The 25,934-nt window shown below is 47.3% G+C and overlaps 12 protein-coding genes across 13 annotated transcripts; 5 read left to right on the top strand and 7 right to left on the bottom strand.

Annotated features, from left to right (window-relative positions):
- Positions 1-61: 61 nt before the first annotated feature.
- On the top strand, positions 62-3,315 carry SPPG_03937 (uncharacterized protein). Its single transcript, XM_016752185.1, has 11 exons — positions 62-411; positions 470-642; positions 708-1,051; positions 1,113-1,271; positions 1,332-1,583; positions 1,641-2,156; positions 2,227-2,356; positions 2,423-2,501; positions 2,559-2,609; positions 2,666-2,996; positions 3,065-3,315. Exons 1-11 carry the CDS (start codon positions 245-247, stop codon positions 3,200-3,202), a joined length of 2,340 nt encoding a protein of 779 aa, XP_016608870.1. The 5' UTR covers positions 62-244; the 3' UTR covers positions 3,203-3,315.
- A 134-nt stretch (positions 3,316-3,449) lies between these two features.
- Positions 3,450-5,457, top strand: SPPG_09161 (uncharacterized protein). The gene is made up of 7 exons (XM_016757318.1): positions 3,450-3,554; positions 3,623-3,855; positions 3,929-4,121; positions 4,191-4,455; positions 4,518-4,697; positions 4,762-4,911; positions 4,989-5,457. The coding sequence occupies exons 1-7, from the start codon at positions 3,523-3,525 to the stop codon at positions 5,229-5,231; spliced, it is 1,296 nt and encodes a 431-aa protein (XP_016608869.1). The 5' UTR covers positions 3,450-3,522; the 3' UTR covers positions 5,232-5,457.
- Positions 4,030-6,288, bottom strand: SPPG_03934 (frataxin). The gene is made up of 5 exons (XM_016752184.1): positions 5,912-6,288; positions 5,718-5,835; positions 5,559-5,653; positions 4,953-5,492; positions 4,030-4,890 (listed from the first exon to the last, which is right to left on the bottom strand). The coding sequence occupies exons 1-4, from the start codon at positions 6,142-6,144 to the stop codon at positions 5,354-5,356; spliced, it is 585 nt and encodes a 194-aa protein (XP_016608868.1). The 5' UTR covers positions 6,145-6,288; the 3' UTR covers positions 4,030-4,890; positions 4,953-5,353.
- SPPG_03933 (uncharacterized protein) lies at positions 6,240-7,231 on the top strand. The gene is made up of 2 exons (XM_016752183.1): positions 6,240-6,434; positions 6,500-7,231. The coding sequence occupies exons 1-2, from the start codon at positions 6,299-6,301 to the stop codon at positions 6,943-6,945; spliced, it is 582 nt and encodes a 193-aa protein (XP_016608867.1). The 5' UTR covers positions 6,240-6,298; the 3' UTR covers positions 6,946-7,231.
- Positions 6,985-9,129, bottom strand: SPPG_03932 (sugar porter (SP) family MFS transporter). Its single transcript, XM_016752182.1, has 3 exons — positions 8,813-9,129; positions 8,318-8,749; positions 6,985-8,255 (listed from the first exon to the last, which is right to left on the bottom strand). The coding sequence occupies exons 1-3, from the start codon at positions 8,904-8,906 to the stop codon at positions 7,249-7,251; spliced, it is 1,533 nt and encodes a 510-aa protein (XP_016608866.1). The 5' UTR covers positions 8,907-9,129; the 3' UTR covers positions 6,985-7,248.
- Positions 9,130-9,654: 525 nt separating this feature from the next.
- SPPG_03931 (uncharacterized protein) lies at positions 9,655-11,243 on the bottom strand. The gene is made up of 3 exons (XM_016752181.1): positions 10,995-11,243; positions 10,147-10,934; positions 9,655-10,074 (listed from the first exon to the last, which is right to left on the bottom strand). The coding sequence occupies exons 1-3, from the start codon at positions 11,129-11,131 to the stop codon at positions 9,824-9,826; spliced, it is 1,176 nt and encodes a 391-aa protein (XP_016608865.1). The 5' UTR covers positions 11,132-11,243; the 3' UTR covers positions 9,655-9,823.
- Positions 11,244-12,547: 1,304 nt separating this feature from the next.
- Positions 12,548-14,928, bottom strand: SPPG_03930 (uncharacterized protein). Its single transcript, XM_016752180.1, has 6 exons — positions 14,801-14,928; positions 14,514-14,736; positions 14,140-14,413; positions 13,368-14,047; positions 13,195-13,303; positions 12,548-13,130 (listed from the first exon to the last, which is right to left on the bottom strand). Exons 1-6 carry the CDS (start codon positions 14,875-14,877, stop codon positions 12,679-12,681), a joined length of 1,815 nt encoding a protein of 604 aa, XP_016608864.1. The 5' UTR covers positions 14,878-14,928; the 3' UTR covers positions 12,548-12,678.
- Positions 14,929-15,026: 98 nt separating this feature from the next.
- Positions 15,027-17,270, top strand: SPPG_03929. Of its 2 annotated transcripts, none has more exons than XM_016752179.1 (12): positions 15,027-15,274; positions 15,354-15,446; positions 15,513-15,633; positions 15,704-15,778; positions 15,843-15,960; positions 16,020-16,128; positions 16,199-16,261; positions 16,331-16,494; positions 16,548-16,595; positions 16,662-16,758; positions 16,828-16,938; positions 16,998-17,270. In XM_016752179.1, exons 1-12 carry the CDS (start codon positions 15,052-15,054, stop codon positions 17,138-17,140), a joined length of 1,365 nt encoding a protein of 454 aa, XP_016608863.1. In that variant the 5' UTR covers positions 15,027-15,051; the 3' UTR covers positions 17,141-17,270. The 2 variants fall into 2 exon arrangements, with proteins under 2 accessions (XP_016608863.1, XP_016608862.1); XM_016752178.1 differs by having other exon boundaries at positions 15,503-15,633.
- Positions 17,102-19,053, bottom strand: SPPG_03928 (rRNA-processing protein SOF1). Its single transcript, XM_016752177.1, has 6 exons — positions 18,941-19,053; positions 18,615-18,876; positions 18,384-18,541; positions 18,209-18,318; positions 17,608-18,139; positions 17,102-17,528 (listed from the first exon to the last, which is right to left on the bottom strand). Exons 1-6 carry the CDS (start codon positions 18,941-18,943, stop codon positions 17,277-17,279), a joined length of 1,317 nt encoding a protein of 438 aa, XP_016608861.1. The 5' UTR covers positions 18,944-19,053; the 3' UTR covers positions 17,102-17,276.
- Positions 19,054-19,325: 272 nt separating this feature from the next.
- Positions 19,326-20,092, bottom strand: SPPG_03927 (uncharacterized protein). Its single transcript, XM_016752176.1, has one exon. The coding sequence runs from the start codon at positions 20,050-20,052 to the stop codon at positions 19,423-19,425; it is 630 nt and encodes a 209-aa protein (XP_016608860.1). The 5' UTR covers positions 20,053-20,092; the 3' UTR covers positions 19,326-19,422.
- Positions 20,093-20,229: 137 nt separating this feature from the next.
- On the top strand, positions 20,230-22,641 carry SPPG_03926 (uncharacterized protein). Its single transcript, XM_016752175.1, has 3 exons — positions 20,230-21,272; positions 21,337-21,775; positions 21,834-22,641. Exons 1-3 carry the CDS (start codon positions 20,345-20,347, stop codon positions 22,381-22,383), a joined length of 1,917 nt encoding a protein of 638 aa, XP_016608859.1. The 5' UTR covers positions 20,230-20,344; the 3' UTR covers positions 22,384-22,641.
- Positions 22,550-24,755, bottom strand: SPPG_03925 (uncharacterized protein). Its single transcript, XM_016752174.1, has 10 exons — positions 24,688-24,755; positions 24,467-24,549; positions 24,190-24,261; positions 24,023-24,124; positions 23,844-23,964; positions 23,651-23,777; positions 23,386-23,573; positions 23,175-23,317; positions 22,987-23,109; positions 22,550-22,911 (listed from the first exon to the last, which is right to left on the bottom strand). The coding sequence occupies exons 1-10, from the start codon at positions 24,691-24,693 to the stop codon at positions 22,692-22,694; spliced, it is 1,185 nt and encodes a 394-aa protein (XP_016608858.1). The 5' UTR covers positions 24,694-24,755; the 3' UTR covers positions 22,550-22,691.
- Positions 24,756-25,934: the final 1,179 nt, after the last annotated feature.

Here is a 25,934-nt window from a genome sequence, read left to right as displayed (position 1 = left end):
ATAAGCGGTAACTGCGGCACAGTCATAATGACTAGATGGCCGACTTGTGCGGGTCTTGAGCTAAAAAACCAGCAAGGTGGACAGTAGCGATAGCGGACTGCTTCCGTGTGTATAGCTAGGGGTGGTGTGAGGGGACGGACCTGTGGGCGTCTGTGGAGTTTACCTGGTGCCTTCCCTGCAGAGTTCCTTAGGCCAGGTACACGGAGCGGCAGTGGGGGGATTCCCAGTTTTGCAGAACTTGGTCATGTCCGTCGGGAGTGACTTTGGAACGAAATGCAAGCGACAGCCTTCGATTGAAATTGCTGAAGAGAGCTTGTTTACCCGCCAGACGACTGTACAGGAGGCAGATGACCTTAACGATGTTGAATATGAACGTCTTCTGACCTCCCCATTCAACCTAAGCGCGTTTCGGTCAGTGCACCACCAATATGGAGTCGATGGATACTATCATTTACTCAATCCTTTCTAGGCAGCACCATGAAGTTTTGCCAATCTCTGACAAAAATGAATTCATATCCGATGAGGCCTTTGAACGCTTTTCTATTTCGCGTGCGCCAGAGAGATTTGAGATTATGGCTCGCCTAGCAAAGGATGACCGTCGATCAGAGACAGGCGAGTCACGAATATTGGGAACTTGGACAGGTACTTTACTGGTCTTGAGACAGCGAATTGTTTGGAAATGGAAAAATGGAAAATGTCTCTTTTAGAACCTGTATCTACGGACACAATTTCTCACTCTGCGCGTGCAGCTGATACGACGTGTAACTTGAGAGTAGAAAGCTCATCCTGTCTGGAAGCACCGTCATCTTTAAGACAGCCTGAGGAGGCTTCATCCAAATCAGCTGTCCGTCAGAGTGATGTTGACCAAGCGGTCAATCTCACATTGGATCGTGCGGATGATGAAAGACTGTACCACAAAAATAATTCAAGTGATAGGCCCAGAGCCGATACCGAACGGCCAGCAGAGATCCCGGTCGCTACCCCTATATCCAGCCTGTGTTTAGAGGAGCATGCGCACTTCCTCCGCCTGCAGCATATGCAAAAGACAAATGTGAGTGAAGTACATCAGGAACTGAATCTGCCAATGTGGGCGTTAATGTGATGTACTCCAGCCGGACTCCATGAGCCAGGGAGACAGGGAAGCCTATGCGAGTTTATCGGCACGCGTCAAGGAAGAGCAAGAGCTATATTATTTGGTTGACAAGAACTTGACCATCGGCATCAAAGAAAGGCTAGGGTACATAAACCACAAGATAGAGCGCGGGATCCAGGTACTGCGGATTGATATACATAAGATGAGAGACACAATCTGATGCCGAGAGATTGATTAGGAACTACAAAGACGTAGGCACGCAGCAGCTTTGAAGTATCCTCGGTATTACCTTGACCACCGTACACTATCGATCGCACCGAGTACGTCCCCGCACAAAAGTGTGGCATTCCGGTTTTTGAAAATAGTGCATCAGAAAGGCAAATGCCATGCGCTTGCGCTTCCTTCAATGAAAGCCCCAGTCACAATGTCAAACTCGCAGGCTTGTGTTGATCCACAGAATTCCAGCCAAGCTTGCAAATGGTGTCATCGGGTGAGGTCCTGTTTTGCCCGCAAATATGTGGGCCACTACTAAGTGCCATCTGTTTAGTGCAAGCCTCCCGTGAGCACGGACCCCGTCGCTCAAAGGTTAGCGGCGGAACATGACATCGATATGGTCATTTCATCGAGTACTTTGTCAGCACTTGCATCTATGGGCGCGTCTCAAGTGCGAGAAGTTGAACTTCCTGTTGTCGTCAAGGAGGTGATGAGCAATCTGAATGACGCTGAAAAAGGACGCTCGGTTGTATATTTCGACAAACCCTGTGCGTGCAATGACATAGGGCGACGTGAACAAAATGATAAATTCTTTAAGAACCAGATGAAGGCGCAGTTTTTGAACATTCAAGGGGCCGACGCGACAGTTTTCTCGGATGTCTTGATGACCGATCAGTCACAAAAAAATGGGCAAAACGAGGAGGGCGAAGTGGACGCCTCAAACGAGATTGATGTTACCGGTACTGACCAAAACGACAACTTACAGTATGCTGTGTGGGAACTTGGTGCGCTACGGCTCCTTGTCAGGTATACAATTCATGGTTGGATCCCTGAAAAACGGTCTGGACAGGTGCGACAGCTTAGATCTAACATGAGATAGGTGCAGTTCAGCGCGATAACGTACAGATATCTTTACGTAGAAGCGATATGCGTATGTGCAATCAAAGATGGAATATCAGCTAGAACGAGGGTTGGAGCAGCTTACGAACGAGGAATCGATTCGATTATGGATCAAGTTGCTAATCCGCCCCGAAAGTCAGTTGGTACTGGGTGAGCAATAGAAGGGCACCCGATGTCCACATATAGGGGCTCATCAATGCTCTCCATCAACTCTAGTGCGATTTAACCCTATGAACTCACAATTGGTGCACATAGAGCGGGGATCACTGGAAGATATGGCTGTCGAGACCAGCTGGTAAGGTCGAAAAAAGATAGTTTAGTGAGGGCCTTTCTTCAACCCGCTTTTTTCTAGGCCTTTGGCCTTCAGCCAATATTTGCATGATATTTTGACTTCGACAAAGAGGTATTGCTTAGTTTTCTCTACTATGGAGATAACCTGACTCAAGGTTCGCCTATCAGCTTGAGCCTCGGGACATACCTGATCTGGCACGGCAAAGGAGCAGATCACCTCACTATCAAGAAAAGCGTCTCATTTGACCGCGCGTCGGACATACCGTACGAAGCACGACTAAAACTTTACGACTTGCACGGCAAACATCAAGATATCACTCTTCGAGCGGACGAAGCATCATACATACCGCTGGAATGGAAAGGGAGTCTGGATTTACCATTGCAAATCCCCTATACCTTCACGCCAATACCCAAAGCGAGCATACCTTCCCGAAAACCTGTACTACCAATAAAATGGTGTCGAGCTTATAGGTTCAATAAACAATGTCAGGATACGAGTGTAAGTTGCATTCATAATTGTCGAGCGTAGCAACCGTTTTTTCTAAGTGGATGTCTTGTTTTGTCTAGTGCCAGTTTGCTCATCTGTCAGACAGCGAGGTGCGGCGACTCCAATGTACCCCGACCTCCCCATTTGTCAGTCGGTGGATGGACCAAATGTTGGGAAAGCAAGCAGTCGCAATACCGCAGAATAGACAAGGTCGATAAATTGTACATAAACAAAGCACGCTGTTGTATGATTTGATTTTGGTTATGGCACATGAAGGACCCTGCATTCCAGCAAGAAACGTTTAAAATTTCATGGGAAATGTAATCCAAACAGAGATGGAAGCTCGTTTGGAAAAAGCATCCATCTATTCCTCTACGAAGGGTATTCAGATCGACGACCAGAGCACGTGACCGGTCACAGCAAGCGATCAAGAGCAGTGTGGTTACGTGTGTGTCGATTCCAGCTCTAAACCTTCCCTTCAGCTTCCGCGCTACCAGCTTTAAACCAGCGGTGGATTCAGGGCACTTTCACGGTCATAATGTCGAAGCACCGACAGCAGGAGACAAAGAAGTTAGATAGCGTGATGTTTCATTTCGATCCTCTTCATAGTCCTAAACCCAATGTATTTTTCCTGTCAGATACGGCAACGATTGGGCGTTTCGTTACGTGTATCGGAACGACCTCCCAGATCTTCCTTTCCAGCCCAAACTTCTCGAATACCCGTTTCCGCCAGACCGGCTTTACCGCTACGAGCCAAACTCTTTATCCGACAAGTTCTTCTTTGAAGTGTGCGGACCAGATAATGAAAACGGGGTTCCATGCGCGCCACTAGGAATGGGATTTTTGGAGGACTCATTTCGTAATCCGGATGGTGGGTCCATGGTTCCTCTCGTTTTGGAGAAAGCCCCCGTATAGCTAATAACAAGCTGTTCATCGATATGCAGCAAAGCTGGTTCCACAACAACTTGACCCGGAGGATGAGGAGCTGCTTGCAAAGCCCCATCAACTAAATACAGCAAAGGCAAAGTCCAAAGAGATCTCCTTTGCGAATTCACCCCTGTTTTTGAGAAGAACGAATGTCAATATGGCCGGAGAAGCCAAAACGTACGGACGAGTGCAAATGGGTATTGAGAGACAGTGAGTAGCGGGTAGACTGAACTGGTGCCTCAGTAAGGACGACCATTTATTTACTCCTTCGTAACATAGAATGGGCGTGTCTATCATGCGGGACGAAAAGCTCGCAAAACACATACATCACACGGAAGAAGATAAGCTCAAGACGATTGAGAATACTTTTGAAGCGGTTAAGAAATTTTCGATCGATAATCTCAAACATCCTGATGGGAAGGATGTGAAAGCGGTTGAGATCTTTCCTATTTTCCCTGACTTCAGCGGGGCGTGGCCCGATCGTGTGACTTTATCTGTATTTGATTGTGATCCACTGGAAAAATCAGCGACAACGAGAAAGAAGGTCAGCACGTATGTTCACTATATTTATTCCAGGTTTCTGACTCAATGCCTTTCCATTGGTAGATTGAGCCAGGTTCTGATAAAGCATTAGCCTTGGAAGAAGCGGTCCTGAAGCCTCTTCAGAACCCGGAGACCCAAGAAACAGTATTGGGATACTACACACCTACAGAAGAGTCTATAATAAAGATCCGGGCGAAACGGAACAGAGAAGAAGAGTTTGGGTCGGACGAGGAGGGCGAGGAGGTACTTCCGTTCATTTCGTAAGATTTAGAACAATTTCCTTACTAATTCGCGTGCTGGTTTTCAGGAATTCGACTTCCGTCATGTTCGAGATTACCATTATGATGCAAGAACCGAGCACCTTCGACAGTTGGTATTAAGGTTCGATAACGATAATCGAGGCGTCTTTTATAAGCGAATGGAGGGACGCGTAAATCTGAAGCGAAAGCGAGCAAGGGTAAGAATCACTATGAACCAGTATGATGGGCTCATATATACCCCCGTCTGGTACTCAATTTATTCGGTTTCCGTCAGGGTATCAACGAGGAGGAGGAAGAATGGGAGCGACCGACACGCTTGACCTTGACAAGACGACCACTAACCGATGACGATCGACATAAGAGAAAAGCAGTGGTTAAAGAAGATTTGGGTATTGATGAAAGCGTGTCGATACAAGCGAGTCAATCTCCAGAAATAAGACGAGCCGACGCGCCAACGCGGGGGGACAATGGGACTAGTGATATAGATAGTCTTGCTGGTGATGGAGAACAACGGTGATTGTTGTCTAAAACTGTTACATGAGCTTTACCGCGTCAGCAACCAAATTCACAGATCTGGATCTTGATCATGACCTCGATGAAGTGATTGCGAGCGCAGCAAAAATGTATTGATGCAAATATCTACAGGGATGGCGATATATCTACTTTAAGTTTGAGTAGTGATGATAATTCACGAGACAGCATATCCTCAAGGACTTCATTTGTCCGCAAACACTGCCACTGTTCTGTCGAGGCGGACCAATCGAACCGTTTTGGGCCACTGGCAAGTGGTCAAGTGATGTTATTGGATTGTGACCATTACAGTTTGCCCTACCATAACACCTACCTCACTGGAGACGACAGCCAGATTTGTTTATTTGGAGGTTGTTTGTTGATGACATAGGTCCCCGAGGATCCAAGGGACAAGGTCAAAACACCGCTCTGAGGTTGAAGCAATGCTAAGAACAAAGGTGATGTTCGTCCATCAGAGGTATATGCTTCTCACCGCAAACACGACATCATATCCGTCAATGTCCACCTCCTCTCCTAGCTCCTCCAAAACCTCTACGAGGTTATCCATAGTGTCGTCCGCAATTCTATGGTACAACCGCTCGTCCAGAAGTCTATTGTAAAGGCATATGCAAGAGTTAAGGAAACCCCATGGATATACAGAGAAGCGAGAACGCAATAACATCATACGTTTCCGACACATGTTCAACCCCGCTGTTGCCGTTTCTGCCCGAAATAGGCGTTGGTCTTGAATGAGTTGGTAAAGGTGAAGCATTTGCAATGCGAGCGTTAGTTGACGCACATGCGTGCCGAATGGGGAAGCAGAGGGCAAGTGGAGCAGGTTTTGAAGTTGTTGGGCGTATCCAAAGACGTCCCCCGAAGGTCCGTGATATGTGCTTTGAAGCGGACATTGTGCTTGACATGAGGGAAGAATGGAGAGTTTGCAACGGAATCGTTGCGACCTTTTTGATCGTAAGGAGTGTGAGTCATGCAAAGTCATGCAACATCATCGCCAAATTGCGATTTCTGCAAGGTTGACCGATTTTAACATTTTTGGTGCAACAATTTTCGAACGAAATGATTCGTTCTATCGCTGGAACCACTTGTCGTGCCTCAGCGCACATTAGCATTGCCAGGGCGGTGCAGCCAGTCGTCGTGAGAAGTGGATCTTTACGATTCTTTGCTGCTTCTGCTGCCTCTCCTAATGATGAAGGTAATGAGATACTGTTCTCACTGTACTGTTGCTGTGGGTATCTGATCGTATGCTCTCATTTTCAGCCATTCGCCTCCGTCTGAAAACGGATCTAAAGACCGCCATGCGCGCCAAGGACACCAACCTCTCCGGAGTGATCAAAACCCTTCTCTCGGACATCACCTACGCCGAAAAATCCGCATCTGCCATGCCATCCATCCCAACCATTATCCAACGATCCATAAAAAAGCGGCGCGATTCTGCGGAATCGTACCGTAGCGGGGGTAGAACGGATCTGGCTGAACAGGAAGAAGCAGAGTGCAAGCTTTTGGAACAATATCTTCCCGCGCAGATGAGTGAAGCGGAGATTGAGAGCGTTGTGAAGCAGATCGTCGCTGATGTTGGGGCAAAGAGTGTCAAGGATCTTGGAAGGGTCATGAAGGAGGTAAATGCAAAGGTGGATGATGCCTTGGCACCGAGGAAGGCTGTGGCAGGCGTGGTGAAGAAAGTACTTCAGGAGATGGAATCGTAGTGGAGGCGATTTTTCCGTATTCACCAACCACTCGTTATATCAGGGCACTTGTTCATTATTTAACATGATTATAGAGTAGGATAGATGCATTGTTTGATTTAGTCAATCGCTATAAACTGCAACTGTAAACCAAGACATGATTGGGCTCTCATGGTTCATGGTCCCGAAGTACCTAGAGAAGTGTTGTGCATTTCTGATCAAGAGTTGCAGATAGGAGGAAGCGCATATTACATATTATATATCTAGTAGAAAAACAGAAGATTGCTGTGTCAGTATTCGGGCCGCCAAAACAGTCTCGCGTTATTATACTGTTGCAGCACTATCTCCCCGCACCACCTCCTTATGCTGAAACTCCAGTCCGTTATTTTTGCCATGAGGACCCGTTTGGGGGTCCCAGTTGGCACTCCGCCATGCCGGCACTCCAGCCGCGTACAACTCATCAACTTCCTCCAAACTCCGTCCCTTGGTCTCAGGCACCAAGAAAAAGACAAAGAATGCAGCGAATAGACAGCAGGCCGCAAAAACGTATCCATATCTATATCCAATCGCGGATGTGATGAACGGCGTAAAGAAGGAGATCAAAAAGTTCATCATCCAGTTTCCGCTGGTTGCAATTCCCATCGCTTTTGATCGGACGCGGATGGGATAGGTTTCAGCGACAATGACCCATGCCAATGGTGCCCAGGTCGTGGCAAAGCCCAAGATGAACATACAAGCCGCAGCAATCATGACTCGGCCGACATTTGCGTCGCTGGAGTCATGGAAGGTTCCCATCGATGCGAAGACCATGAACCATATGAACATCCAGACCGCCCCGACGATGAGGAGAATGCGGCGACCGAAATATTGTACAAGGAATAATGCGGGTATTGTCGAGACAAAGTTGACTGCGCCGAGGATAATGGCGGTGATGTACGAGTCATCTATTCCGACCGACTGGAAGATGGAGTTTCCATAGTAAAAGAAAAAGTTGGCGCCGGTCAGTTGTTGGAGGATCATTACTCCCAGTCCGATAAGTAATCGACGGAACATTTTCGGTTTTCCTGTGAAGCACTCGCCCCATGATGCAGTGCCTTCAGCCTCTTCTCGTTCGATGCCTTCAGCAATTTCTTTCACCTCTTCTTGGATCAACGGATCATCTGGGCTTGTGGCGTAGATCTTGGCCAGAGAATTGGTAGATGCAGACTGATCACCTTGCTTCAACAGGTATCGAGGGGACTCGGGCATGAACACCATGCCTATACCAAGTACGCCGGCCCAGATGAAGCAAATTCCAAGAGGGATTCGCCATGCACTCGTAGACGCTTGGCCTGGCGATCAAATGTATATGAGGGGAGGTGATCTCTGGTACCAGTTCTTGAGCGACACGTACCTTCTGTCGCCTTTACGACGCAGTAGCCAATCAAGATGCCCAGTGTAATGAACAGTTGGAAGGAACTGACGAGGATGCCTCTCAATTGCTTTGGACACGTTTCGGACTGATACATTGGAACAAGCGTCGATAAAGCACCGATACCTCCGCCCGCAATGATCCTTCCAATCATGATCTGATACCAAGCCCAAGAAGCAGATATTTGAATCACGATACCAATGGCGTATACGACGGTCCAAACAATGATGGATCCACGTCGACCGATCCGATCCGCCATATTTCCCGAAACAAGACATCCGATGCAACAACCAATTGAGACGACAGCAACAATGAGACCTGTTCGAACGTTGCTAAAGTAATAACCGGATGCGGGACTATAGCTCCCAAAGTGTTCCTTGAAGTTTTGCATATTCAAGAGGCCGCCAATCGTACCTGATCATACATGATTGAGCATAAGCTTCTTAGACAGGTTAGGTATAACCACAGTCTACGCACCAGTGTCATATCCAAAAAGAAACCCGCCCATTGAGGCAAACAGACATAATGCGACGACCAACGTGTAGTTGGCCTTTTTGACTTGTTCGACCATGTCATATACTTTTTAGTGTCGGTTGGGTATAAATGTCGCGTATGGTCCAGTAAATGATAATAATAAATCGATGGAGGGCAGATCGCAAGATTTAAGCAGTAGGGAAACACTGGTAAATGTCTCGCCAGATACCGACCAATGACCAACAAGAAGATCAAAGGTTTTGATGCAAAATATTGGGAAAAGATGCTAAACACTGGGCCTTTTTATTTATGGCTTGTCCTTATGAAACCCCCCAACATCCAACCGGAACTCAAAAATGAAGCAAGATGCAAGGGAAGCAGGGTCAACGCGTGACTAACCGTGCTTTACGTCATGAAAAAAAAAGGTTTTTTTTGGATATTGACGGCCATGGCCAAACAGCGAGTTTTGAATCAAGAGTACAAGTGCATTTTCTTTTTTTTGTTCATATGGTAAAGGCAATGACTTTTGTCTCTGCTACGACGAACAAGCCGTGAAAGACAACGTTATAGACTGTCCAAGATGGACCATTTTCATAGAACTCGAAATGATACAATAATAGTCCAGCTACATCTGACTTCATCGGCTGTGTGAGCCCCAAAAAGGGATGAACGACTATGGACAATGCAAGAGGCTCGGTCACGCGGTTGCGTCACCTGCAGAGGGATCATTGAGAGTAAAGTAGTTGCGTCGTCCATACTTGTACTAGTACAGTACGGAATCGCTTATGCGAGGTTGCACCATGGCCAAAAAAAAAAGAAGTCCAACATTGTGATAATGTAGTGTCGTCCCCAGTATGCATCAAATAAAAAAAAAAAAATAAAAGCAACAGACTACCCCCCTTCCCAGGCAAATTAGAAAGAAATCAATTCCCAGACTATGTACAGATATTTCTCAAATATGCTCGTGTCTTTTCATCTGTAGTTTGAAATTGTATTGATTAATTCATCTTCCAATCATGAAGGTGCTTCCGTGTTGAGCGGGGACCTTGTTGACGATGCAACCACATCAGGTGCGCTGCTCCCCTGTGTGCCGTGACCTGGCGGTAGGGACTCTGACGGGAATGCCGCATCTGGCGGAGGTAATGATGACCGGCCTTGCGTCCGCCAAATATCAGAGGTGTCCGGGTCGACAGAAGTGGTGCGACTGTGAGCTGCACGGGCCGTATCATCTCTGCTTGCAAGCTTAAAATGCCGTACCGACTCTGCTGAAGGTGACGCAGGTATTGAGTTATTGGGCTCTGATGAAGAAGACGAGCTGGATGAAAAGTAGTCCATACGTTGTTCCGGTGATGATGGAGTAAACACAGCTACACCCGACGGAGAGACATCTGATCCGCTTTGCGATCTATGCGCAAACCGGTTTCCAGTTTGATCCTGAAAGTCGCTACCACTGTCTTCTTCGAGAGACTCTTCGGTTCTCGACCCTCGTCTTCGGTCACCTCGATCATCCAGGTCTTCCCCAGCTCCAGACCCCTTTGCGCCGCCCTTATTCTTTAACCTCCAGGTCTGCCTTTTGTTCTGGAACCAGATTTGTACTGCGCGAGGCGTCATGGCGAGCTGTTGTGCAAGACGAAGGCGCAATTCGGTGGATGGAAAAAAAGTTTTCTCAAAGACGGCATTCAATGCATTCAGCTGAGCTGGGGAAGCTCGCTTGCGTTTGGCTTTGAGCGGTGTGTACGGATATACCTGTTCTGCAAGACCAAGTTCTTGCTGTTGATGACGGTCGTAGCCATAACTGGAATGACTCTCATTCGGGGGATAGCGGGAATCAGTGGCGTGCCGATCGGGGGCGGGAGCAAAAGACTGTGGATGGTTTGTGTATGTTTCTCGATGTCCATACGGATAGGAAGTTTGTTGGGTATGAAAGTGACTCTGGTCGTAATACTGTGGCTGATGATGAGGAAACTGATAATAATTGTGGCGTGGAGAGTATGGATAGCGATGATGCTGTGGGTAGTGATGCGGATGGTATGGCTCGTATGTGTGCTCTGGATGCGTAGACGGATGGCCTGCGTGAAACAAGGGCCGGGTATATTCTGGTCGAGGTGGTTCGTTGGGTCTGTGTCTGGCAACCACATGAATCGACTGTGTGCATGATTGCCCATATCAAAATGGCAATACTTACATTTCCGTAGAGAGCGTCTCCCCTGGAGTCACCAGATTGTCCAGGTCCATGACCGACGACCTGTGTCGCTCTCGACGAGGAGCACCTGCAGGCGGTGGTGCTGGCATCGAGTGAAGCGAGGGCATCGGCTGATACATTGAAAAGGCAACAGAGCTCTTTCTAATGCTTTGCAATGGAATGCAAAAAAAGGCAAAAAGTAAGTAAGCGACCAACTTGGACTCGCAATCCCAATGTCGAAATCGATGGAGCAGATGGCAACAACGTCGTTTTGTCCTGGAGGGCTGTCCGCTAAAATTAACCGGTAAAACAGCGGAAGTTTTTTAATCATGGACATTTTTCAGGGGGAGACAATGCGTACTATTAATTACGTGTGTTTGGCATTTTTATTGGGCTGGACCGCAAACCAGGAATTCTTAAATGGGAAGGAAATTGATTTTGTTGTGTAAGACGATTCTCGGCGTGTCTGGACTTTTGCTCCGGGGAGCTCCGAGGATTTCATTAGATAATCCTATTTGGGGGACGGCACCAAAACAAGGCTTGTAAAACGGCATCAGCTGGCCTCATTTAACAGAGTGTTTTTTTGTCTCCAAAAATACCTAAACAGCAACCCCCAAACAAAAGACCCTCCCCGTGATGAGTTTTTGTACTTGGGAGGCACACGTTGCTGAAGGTGGAGAGGACACCTTGAATGCCTTATACAGTCTCCCCTACGATATCTCGGCCCGCCTTTCAGCCCCTGTAGAACTACGCCCATTTCCCTATTCGAGTCGTCCGCTTGTTGTGTAGTCAGCTCCTGAATCTCCCCCATATGTGCAATCCCTTTGCCCGCACCACATCCTTGCTCCCTGCCTTGCCACCCCAGATAACGCTTGCAAAAAACATCCCGTTTCAAAAAAATAAAAAAGAATTTTTAAAATTTCATTGTTCCAAATATCACATGCCATTGTGTTTTAATTTTGGTTGGAACCGCACTCTTTTGGCATTTGCAGAGCGCTCACTGCTAGTGCAGAGCCAATGCATTCCACCATGCAAAATGCTAGTTACCTTGTCCCAAATGCCGTCTTCTAGCCCCAAAATGCTGGGAAATGATTCATACTAGGGCGGATCCATAAATATAAAGGAGCTGTGCGCGCACATGAATACCAAAAGTGATTTTAATTTCAATGACACCTGACAATGATATCTAAGCATTGTATCGTGTCTTCAGGGTCGTGGGCGATCTATAAATATCCATTGATTTTTGGGGCTTTGCATTTACATGTATGTGGCTCAATGATGCACGATCGCTCAGCTGCACTCCATGACATTGCTCACAATTGTCTCTTGGGTTTGCGTTGTGTTGGGCTTGACCGTAATTTGACTCGTACCAGGCTTGCTATTCCTGCAGGATGATGGCCGTGTTTTTTGGGCTTTGCCACGATATGACATGCCTCGGACACACATCCACTCCACTGTATACGTGTCACAATGATGACAAGTGGCAAATGGCGAGGCAGCGCAGCGTAAACCGATCAGCTTGCGCGTTGTGTTATCGGATGGGCGAAGTTGTGTTGGTCGGGAACACGTGATCTCACCACGATCGTTAACAACTACACAATGGTCGAAATATACATTTTTCTTTATACACAAGATATCTACAAGTTCCGTTCTCATATGCCGTTCCACAGCACTATAGCATGTTGCTCTATCGATTTGCATTTAGACTGTCAGAAAACAAACCGGTTTGTACTGGTTTTGAGTGAGAGGGCAGATTCCCTACGACGGCTGCAAGTGACTGTTTCTTGGTACGTGTTACGGTGGTTTTTGCTTTTGCAAGTTTTGGCGACGTGTTTTTGTCTGGCCCTGGTCCGGGCTGTTGGCTTGATTTGTTTATCCTTATGCTGGGTGCACTCTTGTCGTGCAGCCTACCCGGAACAGTCGCCTTCTTGAGTCGCTGCGCATCGCAAGCGGCATATACTGTCTCATCCCATGCTTCAATCAAAAAGCTACTGGCCGGCAGAGAAGAAAAGCCTGGTAATGGTTCAGGTATAGACGCTGCATCGCTGTTCACTGCACGTATAGGATCATACTGCACGCAGACAGGATGTCCAAAATCACCTGGTTGGCTCTCATGGCTGTCACCCAGTATTTGCAACGCTGTTAGCCCAAAGAAATATTTCAGCACGTGACAAGAGGTGGTGCAATGGCAGAAAGGAATTACCAGTCGCCAAATCGTCCGAGCGGAGGCCGGATTGCATATCTACATCAAATTGCTGCATGCGGGGTTGGTACTCGATAGGAACCAAGGATATTCTCTCCAAAGGTAGCATCTTCAAGGAACAAAGGTTTGATGAGAAGATAATTCGACAAACATGCAAAAGTCGGATGACTCACTGCGACGGCACACAAGGGAGGTGGCAACGGCTTTGACGCCTTTGCGGTATTGGTTACAGGAAGGGACAGTTCCGTTATACCTTCCGTTCTTTCCAACCCGTCAATCCATGCTCCAACATCTGTAGCTGCAGGTCCATGCGAATAAGGGTACATGAATCGGTAATCGGAGCAGCGGCCGTTCATGTACATGTCCAAATTCCACAGCAGCCCCTCTAGATACTTGCGGACATTGTAGAGGGGAGAAATTCCAGCTTCATGCAATGAACCTTCCGAGCCCAAATGCTCCTTTCGCCACTTGGTCGGAGGTCGCCTTCGCACAGTGTCTTGAAACTCACCCATGACAACTGCTCGCAGTACCTCGAGATCCAAAGTCATCGTCTCTGGATCGACTAGGAAGCGGGGTTCGTTGGATGATAGCTGTTTACTGCCGAGGGACGTCCCTTGATACTTTGTCCGAAACGCGAGGTACGACGCAAACAAGGTGTCCAGTACAATCCAGCTCAACTTTGGAATATAGTCGTTTCCTCCCATTAGGGATAGTAGTGCCACATCCAATCGCACTCTCCGCATATCTATTCCAGGGAATAATTTAGCCAGTTCGTCGTCGATGGAGGGGACATGTAGGAGGAATGGGGATTCGGGGTTGACAATGGTAGTCCGTGGTATATTGGAGGCTAGGGCTGTCAAGGGTGGAACCTGTTAGTCTGTGGCAAGGAAGTAACTGATAGCAGAACGTTATATTGCCCTGCCAAAAACCCGTTCAAGAACGCACCCTGTATGGCAATATCGGCGTCTCCTCCCAAAATTGCAAATGTATCGTCTTTAGACCCAGTTTTACTTCTAAGCTTTCCCAGAGCATGACCAAACACTTTAACTTCTCCTTCAGCTGGCACACGGGATCCGCTGAAGATGATTTTCAAATCACTGGACCTCTCTCTACCCAGGTAATCACACGCGAACCACTGCAGATGCTGGTCTAGTCGATTCATCAACGAGCATCCTGGTGTAAACTGCAGCACGTCAAACATTGGCATCGCCGATCTGGACTAAAACGCAGTGAGAATAAGAATTGATATCGTCCTCTTATAGACTCTCATCCTGACCGGCGCCAGCTCAACGTGGTCTGGGCAATATTCCATCACTAACCTGCCGCACATGTCTTGCTGTCCTCCTATTCCGCTGGGTTAAAAGTTTGGCCCAAGGAGCAGGCCCATCCACACCAATAAAGATGGTTTTCTGAGGAGGAGCGCTGCGAAGAGCCATTCGAAGTCGATCACTCACAGCGGCGAAAAGATCGCGTTCGTTGGTTGTTGATCGAGCTGCCAGGTAAAGAAAGTGGTTTCCATCGACGAGGACATGATCATAAGCGCTGAATGGTGACCGAGCATTGTGAGCCAGGGTAACCGTGGAAGATAAAATGCTCGTTGACTTACTGATCCAGGGGAAGAGTGTGACTGAAGGCATTTGGGAAAACTCCCTTGAGCCATTTCCAATAACCACTAACACCCATCAATAATCCTACCTATTACAGCAAAATCAGAGGAGATTGGTAAAATCCCAGGAGAAATGGGGACTGGGAAGAACGCTGTGGACAATGTCCGGGTAATTTAACCATAATTGGGTGAAATGATGGCAAAGTCAGCGACTAGCAGGTTTCCTCGTATTTGGAGATCTCCCTGCAACAATGAGTGTAGATGCATTGAAAGCTGAAATAGAAGCACTTAAAAAAGAGAACGAGGCTCTCAAAGCGGCAGCAAGGCGTGATGAAGAGCCAAAAGTCCTATCCCCTAACGGAACCATATTCGATCTACCTTCGGTTCGCGAGTGGACGCACAAAGAGTCCTTGGACAATGACGAGATTTCTCGCTTTAGTCGACAGCTGTTGATGCGAGAAATTGGAGTACAAGGTTTATATCTGGACCGGGAACAACAGTACTGTATATAAGCTACGTCACAAAGGTTGTTCTGAACCTAGTCCACATTTAGGGCAGCTCAAACTTCGAAATACTACCGTCCTTGTTGTCGGAGCTGGAGGACTAGGAGCACCCGCTGTAATGTACCTCGCTGCTGCAGGAATAGGTATGAATAGCCTTGTTCGGTGTGCGTGTTGCTGAATACATCTTAATTCTGTTCAGAAACATCTAGGCCGTCTCGGAATAGTTGATTACGATCCGGTAGAAGCCAGCAACCTGCAGCGGCAAATTGTGCACGACGAAACTCGGGTGGGCATGATGAAAGCAGAATCGGCAAAAGCGACCGTCAACAGGTGGGTAACAAGTTCTTTTAGAGTCCAGTTCCGAGTTCTACATCCGGTATTTTCGATTTCAAATCACCAGATTGTCGTCCTTCTGCGACTGCATTGCGTACAACACCTTGATCGAAAGTTCAAATGCCATGGACATCATCAGACCGTATGTTGGCTCACATGTGACTCAGCATAATCTGGATTTCCAATTCAAAGCATCGTAAACTTAGATGGGATATTGTGGTCGACGCGACTGACAATGTTGCCACACGATACCTATTAAACGATGCCTGTGTGCTGGCAGGAAAACCTCTAGTGTCCGGTAGTGCATTGAGGATGGACGGCCAGGTTAGCTTCTCTCATTTCTCCGCCGCTGTCGAGAAGCTACTCGACTGAGTTCCCGTTAGTTGACAGTTTATAATCATGCTGGTGGTCCTTGTTATCGATGTATATTCCCTGCACCGCCTCCTCCAGAGACCGTTACCAACTGCAGTGATGGCGGTGTTCTCGGTGTTGGTGAGAATGACCCAGATAAAACTGTAACCTTCTGGAGCATGATGCTAACCATGGTGTGAATTTTATTCAGTACCGGGTATTATCGGTTGCCTGCAAGCGCTGGAAGTCATTAAAATAGCGAGTGGATTGGGGAGTACGTATAATTCAACTTCACTGCTGCTTTCTATTTTCTGTCCGCCTTGCTCACCCTTGTCATATTCAGCTAGTTTCTCACAGAAAATGCTGCTGTTTGACGCAACGTCAGGCGCCTTCCGTACAATTAAATTGCGAGGCCAGAGTCCTACATGTGCTATCTGTGGCAAGAACCCCACTATTACGGACTTAATTGACTATGTGCAATTTTGTGGCGCCGCTCCGACAGACAAAGTGAGATATTTCGAATTAAATGTGTCAGGAACTCCTTCTAAGCATTTGCATAGACGCCAGCGCAGACGCTTCTACCAGACGACGAAAGAAGCACATGCAGGGTATGATCTACTAATCTACGTGTGAATTACTGTTTTCGCTAGGACTCATGATATACGCGTCCGTAGGAATATTCGAGTGTTCGAATGGGCGCCTGGCCTCATCTGCTACTCGACGTGCGGGAAACAGTTCAGTTCAATATATGCTCGCTTCCGAATTCACTTAGTACGTAGCACATCAATGTGGACACAAGTTTGTCCCGATATCTCATATTAATTATGCATCCCGTGCTAGACGTACCATTGAAGGACCTTGAGCGTCGATTAACGGACGTCGAGCAAGCCGCACGTCAAGCCGCGGCATTGGAGAGCAGCGCGATTGCCATTGCAAAAGATGCTTTGCCAAGTGAGTACTTATCATGTCATTAAACAGTGTGAAAGCCGTAGATTGAGAAGTTCCCTTAGTATACGTCGTATGTCGGCGGGGTAACGATTCACAGGTAGCGGTGCAATTGTTAAGGCAGCATGGATTTCTGCAAGCAAAAGACATTGCAGGAGGTCTAGAGAGATGGGCGAGTGAAATCGATCCAGATTTTCCGACCTATTAACTTAAAGTCTTGACTATTGTTATGTGTATAGTAGCGTGCTGCTTCAATTCAGATACATAAAACTACAATAAATCCACTATCTGCAACATACTCCAAGTTAGCTATGTACATAAAAGAACGGTGCTTTGAAGGTAGATCACTTTTCCCGAGTAATGATATTCTTCTGCCTGTCAGCCTTGTAGGGCACAGCACCAGGCTTGCTGTGCTTCCGCTCGTTTTCCTCCTTCCGCCGAATGGATTCGGTCATGGTATGCTTGATTTCTTTGGCCTTGGCAATGGATCTCGGTACTTTGCGATGACGATCAATTCTACGAATCTCGGGAAGATGCTTGTACCGCTCTTTAATTGCTTTGGTGTAGTTCATGGCATTCCGCTCACGGTTCGTCGTCTAGACATGTGTTATGTACATTAGCCAGGTCACAACGGAGAATTATGATATAGTTTGTAAACCAAGACTTTGCGCTTACCGTTCCCAGTTTATCCGACGCATTCGCTTTCCACAACCGAATGTTACCATCATCACTCCCGGACAAGACAAACTTGGCGTCCATGCTGAACTTGACGCAGAAAATTCTCTGCATGCGCTTAGTATGATATACATCCCGGCTGTGTCCCTCGCGCGTCTTGAAGATGCGCACTGTGCGGTCGTATCCTCCCGTCACAAACTCTTCTCCGGTTGGTGAGTAATCAATGTCAAGAACAGCGGAGACATGATCTTTATGCACATTCATTGCACTGTCCATCTTTCGCATATCAAAGGTGTAGCAATTGTGGTCCTCATTTGCCGTTGTGAAGTTGAAGGCCTCCATCGGGTTCCATGCGATAGCGTTTGTTCGCATGGACATAATGACCTTCGATAAGGGGGAGCTGGTTCGAAGGTCGTAGAGAATAATGGTACGGTCTGTTCCACAACTTGCGAATATACTTGTCTCCGTCTGATTAAATTTTACCGCCGTTACTGTTTCGGAGCCCCATGAGAATGATTGTACCGGCTCGGCCCTGATGAAGCGAATTGATGAGAAAGTTTTGTAGAGATCAGACTTTGCCACACCACATACTGATCCTAACCTCTCGTGATCCCAAATATCAACTTGGGTACTTGATGTGGCAAATGTCCTCTTCGAACGATGATGATCGACGCCGGTGAACGCATTTCGGGCAACATATGTTTGCAGAGGCTGGTTGCACGAAGAAGATGTCAACTAAGACTCTCACATCCTGTCACGTATTCGATGAAAACTACCTCTGTTTGCTCGGTTGACCACATCTTCACAATTTTGTCCTCTCCAACCGTGAAGAAATTGTCAGAGTCTGGTATCGAACAGATGCCGCGAACAAATCCTCTATGTGCTCTAGTGGTCCATGTTGTCTTCTGATTTGTGAGAGACCATATTCGTACCTCTGTGCGGTTTGATGGCAAATCAGACATATATTCCACAATGGTCACGAAGTGATCTACAACCGAACCACTAACCTCCATCGGCGCTTCCAGAAAATATCGTGGTTAATTTTGTCGGATGCTTCGCAACACAGTATACACCCTCAATATGTCCAGAAAGAGCTCCAACAAACGGCTTGGCGAACAGACGCTCCAACTTGGTTGCATTTAAGGCACGTGTGTATTCTCTTGCTCGTTCAAACGGGTGCAGGGTTGGGTCCAAGTTTCTCTGAACTCGGTAAATATCCCCAGAGCGCTCTCGTGCATAGCTCTCGCCCCTACTGATCGTTTTCACCTTCTGTAAAAGAAAGCAATTGTTTGAGAATTCCTGAGCATTCAACATAGAACATGCAATTACGAACCATGCTGCTCGGTCAAGACTATCGTTACTATAAGTATGCGGTGCGAACGAAATATCGAAGCCGTGTGAGCTTGACAACGCTCGCGCTCGGGATATAAACTTGCAAAATTGCAAGGCAAGGTAATGGACAAAAAGCAAGTCGCCTGCATCGCAAAACAAATCATTTTTATAACGTAATCAACCCTCACGTGACCCATGGACGGGATGTTGACGGTTCATGGTAGCCATCTATCTGTTCTACTGAAGGTGATGGGATACGACATGCATAGGTCTTGGGCAGATGATGCACATATAACTAGAGATGCCTGCATTTGCCGCAATTTCACGTTGCATCCTCTTTCACACTGTACTCAAAGGGATAAAAACACCATGGAACGCAGTAGCCATATCTGGTAGGGTCAGCTTAACTTCATCAGCAACCCAGTGTATTCTCGAATTTACAGGACATCACCCAATCTGGCTTTTTGTTCAGCAACTAATAAGTTAATATTCGTCCTCCTCCTTCTCCTCAGCTATTGTAGTCTCGGTGATGTTGACTGGGGGCGGGGGATTCTCATCTTCAGCCGACACTTCTGTGGCAGTAGGCTGCTCTTCCTCAATAGGCTCGGAAGGCTCTGTAGGCTGCGCCGTTTGTGCATCTGCTCCTTCTTCTTTCTCCTCCTCGCCTTCTTGGATGGGTTCTGGGACACCTCGTCGAGGCTCGATTTCAACGTTCTCCTGAACAGGTTCTTCTTCACTAGCTGCAGCCTTCTTTTCTGCTTCTAGCGCTTCGGCCTCTTTTGCCTGCCGCTCCTCTTCCACCCGTTTCTCTTGTTCTAAGATGGCCGTCATGCGCACCTTCACCTCTTCTTCAAAACGACGACGATGCTCACGTTCCGTCTGTTGCGCAGCTACAAGAGCATCCTGCATGGCTTGCAATTTTGCCCGTCTTTTATGATGTTCTGCAATAGTCTTTTGTGATGCATCGTGATGCAGCAAATATTCTCCTATAAAACTAATCGCATCAAGACCTCGAGGACCCTCCAGAGAAGTATCGTAGCCATAGCTCAGAAGGGCGCTAAGGGCTGATGACAGAAGGGGCCCAACTGTCTGCTTCAAGTAATTGGTGTCCATAGCGGGATGGCCAGTTGGTGAGAGTCAAAAGGTTTGCAGCGCTAGTTGGGAGGCACTAATACCTAATACACTGCTCACCAGTTGAAGACTCCGGCGATCATGTAAGCGGCTGCGCCACCTTCAAGGGACCCTTTCCGGGTGTGCTCGATCTGCAATTTCCAAAAACATGCCCAGCAATCCCAGTTGTAAACAGGCGCTCAAGGAGGAGACATGTACTCTATACACGTACCGTAGTAGCAAAATACACTGCAAGTAACGTTTCATCTGGTACTGTGGCGGTCGCGTGTAGGGAATGGACAACTATATCGCGGGTTTACCTTTCTCGACTGCCGAGTTTGCTCGTGCGGAAAGCCGCTCCGGATCGTCGTTAGGATCGTTAGGTTTCCCGGACTATTCATCTCCACGCTACGTGCTATATCAGGATGGGTCTTGTCAGGCAGAGAACCTGCTGTTGCCATCATCTGGCTCTGAACAGCTTATTCCGGCCACCTTGCACTTGTCACCTGGCGGAGCTTGCTTCGTTGTCGAATATGACCAAGACGAAGGCAGGTTGGATCGTACGAGCGTCCTAGGAACTGCAAAGCTGTCGCCATTGCGGTCGCGCTTAGCTTCACGTCCTCAATCTGCTGACTTAACGCGCGCCTTTCGCAATCGGTCTCCATCTCCGGATAGGCGAAGTAGCTATTTTCGCGAATCCTTCCTGGGGCCGACATCTCTGGATAAGCCTTCTAATTTAGGGATGAACTGGGGGGAGCGTGACGGGGAAAAGAGAAGACATTTGACAGCAACTGTGACAAGTAAATTTCGGAGCGCGGTGTTAAACCTTTTAAACTTCAGGAACACGTACTATGAGAAACCCTTTCTTCATGCGGCTCTCCTAGAAAAGGATGTCCTAATGCAAACGCTGCAGACAAATACGGAAATAAAATACTCTCGGTGGCCGGTCGCATCCTCGGAGCTAATCTCACGTTCACCGGAAGGCAGTTTGACAATCGCAAGCATTGACGGATCCATACAGTTAATACTTTTACCGCACCGGCAAACATTTACTGTGAAGTTTCCGTCCCTAGTAGCCGATCCTGATGGTTTGGTCACAAAATTGAGGGGAAGTCGAGTCCCGTACAAATTTGTATATCTGTGGATTGAGCAAACATTCTCCGTGCGAGATGCACCAGAGCTTTGGCAATACCCTTTAGCTCTCTTGCTGAAGCAGTGTGGAGGTACTTAGTCGCCGTTTAAAAACCTCACCTGTGCCCAAATCTTATCATCTCATTGTCCATTCAGATTCCTCTACGCTTCTGTATGAGGATATCTGTGTCAACGCAGAGGAAGACAATTATGTGACGACGATTTTGCCATCATGTGGTGAATCTTCTCCATCTGCCGCTGAGAATTCATCATTTCGACCATCTCGTGCAGTACATAATGATATAGCAAATCCTAAACCCATTCGGATCTTATGGACACCTACGGCGGTGTATCGAGTCGTGGCCCTTGGCAAGAACGATATGTGCTTGCAGTCGATATCCCCAAGTTTCTCTTCTTTGGATATACAAGTTGAGGCGACACTACCTGAGGATGGAACAGTGATGAGAGCCATTGAAGACCTAAAGTATATGGTGGTATACTACAATTCTGCAATGGATGACATGTCCGGTGAGGGGGAAATGTATGCTTTACAAGGTGCGCCGCCTTTCATTAGGGAGCCCAATACAGGCACCAGGTGAGGAACGTTGGAAATAAACCGGAGGTGACGCTTCGCTGACACTATACGGCTTTAGCTATCCTCTCTCTGTTATAAGCGCAGAGATGCTGAGGCTAGTTCAGGTTGCGTATCGTTCCATCGCGGCGCGTCCTAAGCATCCTATTCCAGTAAGAAGCGGGAAACTGGAAGGGACGGCAACTGTCCCAGGCTTGGGAACCTTTACGGCGTATTCTGGGGGATATGTCAGAGCATTATATGAAAACGGTGTAGTGGTCGAAGCTCAGAAAGCCCCCTCCATTGCACATGTAACGTTTCCGGACGGGGACGTTGTGACTGTCCGTTGCGAGAAGCCCGTCGGTTGCGAGAGATACGTAGTCCCCGTCTTACAGTTTGCCAAAGAGGTCTGGGAAAGCAACGAGATGAAATTGAAGAGGCAGGAAAGTAAGATGAGAGCAATGGATCTGGCTGCTGGGTGTATACAAAGATGCAGAACCTACTTGGAGGAGAAGCAAGCCATCAAGGATTCATCAGACCCAGATTGTAACCATAAATACAGGCCGAGAATAGCGGATATCGTGGCTCGAAATAGAGATTATGTACAGAGAGATGTGAAAACAAACCTGTAGATAGTTAGTAGATGAGAAAGTTGCGAATAGGCATGATACTCAACACAATACGTGATTACCCCGAGTAGGCACTTCTGGTCAAAAAAGAAGTGTGTATACTAAGTATACTAACAGTCCTCAAAAGGAGTACGTTTGGGTAATGTTTGATAACAGCGGACTCGATAAATAGGCCGTCACATGGAAAGGTTTATATTATTCAAAATGACTTTCACATGCGAGATGGACATTGGTCGTTTTATCAATAAAATTAGCTCGGACGCCCTCTTAATACGCTGGTTTCCACGCGATCCAAAAATTGTTGTGAAACCCTATCCAGCCCGTCTCCTATTCCAATCCGATTCCTCCACTGTACCGTATGCCTTGCCCGTACTTCGACTTTCATCCGCTGCACCGTTTCCGTTACTATACCCTTTTCTTCTGAGTTCGAACACTTCCAGAATAGCTTCCCTAAAGCACCGGAAATTATAGTCGATCAATCCCTGCTTCTCAAAGTTATCCTCGCGAAGTAAACAGACTAGCGCGAGATGTCTATTCAATACACGGATGATTAGTACACGATATGCGGCTGAAAAGTAGGAAATCAAGGTGTCAATGCCGACTTACTGATTGACTTCACGCAAGTATAAGACCATGCCGTTATTTAATCTGATAAGTGCGTGGGCGTCTCCGTCGGCAGTCGGGGAAGTAGGAGTGCTGGTTGATGAGGGAGAATCTTTGTCCGATATTCTGGGAATAACGCACTTCCAGTCAGTGCGATGCAGGACGATCGGATGTGAGCTTGAGATTATTACCCGTATATGCTAGAAACGTCCAATATGACATCAATCATGTCGCTACAAAGTTCGTACGATTGCATGTCGACTGGTGAGCTGTCCGTTGCGATGTATATCTTGGAGAGTACATCGAAAAGGAAGGCCTTCTCAATACCCGAGTTCTGCGATAAGTTCACTCAGTATCGAAGTCCTTGATGATGATCATACACCTTTAAGCACGGGTGCATACCGAGCATAATATATTCAACAAATTTTCCAACGTAGGAAGTTGGGGAATGAGCTTCTGTATGACTTTGGAAAATGCTTCATATATGGAATGGTCGTAGATCGATGTAAGGTAGAAGCTAAGATGTATATTGTCGAGTTGAGCATCAGAAAGCTCATCGGATATGCGTTGGTGAATATCACGTTGGGTTTCTTTGAAAGAAAACAGGACGTTCTTAACCAGTTTTATACACGACCATTGACCAGAGCTGAATGAGATTTGACTTTACCAATTTTGTGGTCGTCTGATAGGCCGTCCACTTTATGTATAAAAACCTCAAATGATATATTTGGGTTAACCTTGTGAGCTCGAGTTACGGTCATATAGAGACGCTGAAGTGCTTCCAAGTAATCGTCCTGTCCTTCCGGAAACCTGGATTATCTATGTGTGACGGATGATCTTGCTACCGACGCAACTGTTACCTGTGCGTCAATGACAAAGACTAAAGCACCACATTGCCCAAAGATCATTTCCGAATCGAATGCTGGGTCAAAGAAGTCCAGTTGGCCTGGGAAGTCCCATATTTGAAAGTCGATGAAGGAGCTGCAGGAAGTATTGAGCAAAGTACCGTCGGGCGTATGTAACACCGTTCGGAACGCACATTATGTCATCCTTCTCAATTTTGGTCGTGCTTTCAACGAACAATGTTTCATTTGGTGACATCTTATGAAAGACCACTCGTTCTATGCTCGACTTCCCACTTCTACATGATTTTGACCGCTAGTAAGTTGACAGATAGCCGCAGCTTACCGAGACGCATCAGCGTACCTTCGTAGACCCATCAATAGTAATCTAGGCTTCTCCGCATCAGCGACGTCAAGGAGATCTGTATCTGAATAACTAAGAATATTGCATCATGAATAACCCTTATCCATTCTTTGGGGGTGAAATCTACTGAGCTCATATGACCGAAATCTCGAAGCAGTCGTACAATATGCTGTTCAGTTCTATCATAACTCAGACGATAGCGTTTTGACTTCCCTTCCGACCAAGTGAATCACGCTGGCAATCCCGACGCAACTTCCTCTCTTAACGCACTACTCACCCGGTATGCTCCAAACCACTGGGCGGTCCAACCTCTCCCGTGGCACCATAATGCGAAACACCGTCATCATAGTCGTAGTAAGACTAGGTTGGAATAAAGTTATGAGGGTTACCGGTTACCCGAAATCGCGGCAACGTCAGATAGAAGAGACAGAACCACGACCAAGACAGCGCCCGTTGTACCTCCTGTATCATAGACTGCTAGCCTGAATATTAACTTACCGCCATGACTAACAAGTCCTACTCTTGTTTTCTACCTAACCATGTGATCTGTCGAGGCGCTCAAAAAGCGTTCCAGCTGACGGCAACGAGCTGGGTGTTGAATGACTCATTCTGTTTCCATCCGGATACAGCCAGCTTCTGCTCGGCTCGATGAAGACTTGGAGATCCTCACTCCAGAAACTCGATGTAGGCCGAGGAAGGATGACTTTATTGAAATACATGGCATCATTCAATCATTTAATCAGAACCATTTGGGGTGAAAAACTCTAAGATATTCTCGTTCAAACCTCTTGGCGACGCCGCATAGTGTTATGAGCCTGCATAACCCACTTTGCGGTTTCCCGGCAGACTCCAATTGGTGATAAAAGCCTACTGGTAACAGACTTATGCTACCAGCAGCATTCGGGCTGGTTTTTCCCTAGAAACTTGGGGTGAATAATGTACAATGGATTTGCGAGTGGGCAAATTAGGACGCAACTAGCTAATAAAAGCAGATCTGATACGGCGCCTTTCTAGCCAGGTAGACAGTGGCTGCTGTACGGTAAGTATATGATATCCATTGTTCACCATTCATATGCAAGCAGCGATCAACGAAGTGCAAAAAAAAAAATACCGAACCGGCGGAATGTGCTGTCCTTGGATTTACATCTATTTCAAGTTGGTTGACCATGGGGACCATTATTAGCAGGGTCGTTACCTACGCCGCCCTAGCTTGTGCAAAGGGCATTAACACCCTGTCGATCGTCCGCCAATCCGCCAATCATGATCACCAGTGTGACATCAAAGCAATGAAATCTATACGCCATTCTCTGGGAACAGCTTCTGTGGAGTCGCCCGCCGACATCATTAACGGTAATCGGGCCCTAGCTAGGCAGCCGAGCACGCGAGCCCCTTCTTATGACACACAGGCTGATACGCGCGGGCAACAAAGATCTCATATAAATTTACGGCCCGTGGCGCTGACAAAAGGAGATGGCGCCTATGAAGGACATGTGATGTTGGGCAGTGTCCGCTTGCAAGTCCTCCATGAGTTCTGGTGAAACCCGCAGTTCTGAGCTGCGTAGGACGCCGTAGTGGCAATACGACTTGAACTAGATGAGCCTTTTGTAAAATCGTTGTAACGGCCGTCATCGTCATCGTCTGAGCGCAGAGTGACAAATTGTGGGGCCAAATAGGGTTTCGTCATTTAACCGAAACGCGTACCTGGTACCACATTGCCGGGTCGATCTCCTTTAAATTTTCTTCCT

This window comes from Spizellomyces punctatus, assembly GCF_000182565.1.
Source record: "Spizellomyces punctatus DAOM BR117 chromosome Unknown supercont1.6, whole genome shotgun sequence".
In the NCBI taxonomy this organism is placed as follows: Eukaryota; Fungi; Chytridiomycota; class Chytridiomycetes; order Spizellomycetales; family Spizellomycetaceae; genus Spizellomyces; species Spizellomyces punctatus.
This window is presented reverse-complemented; position numbering and strand designations above follow the sequence as displayed.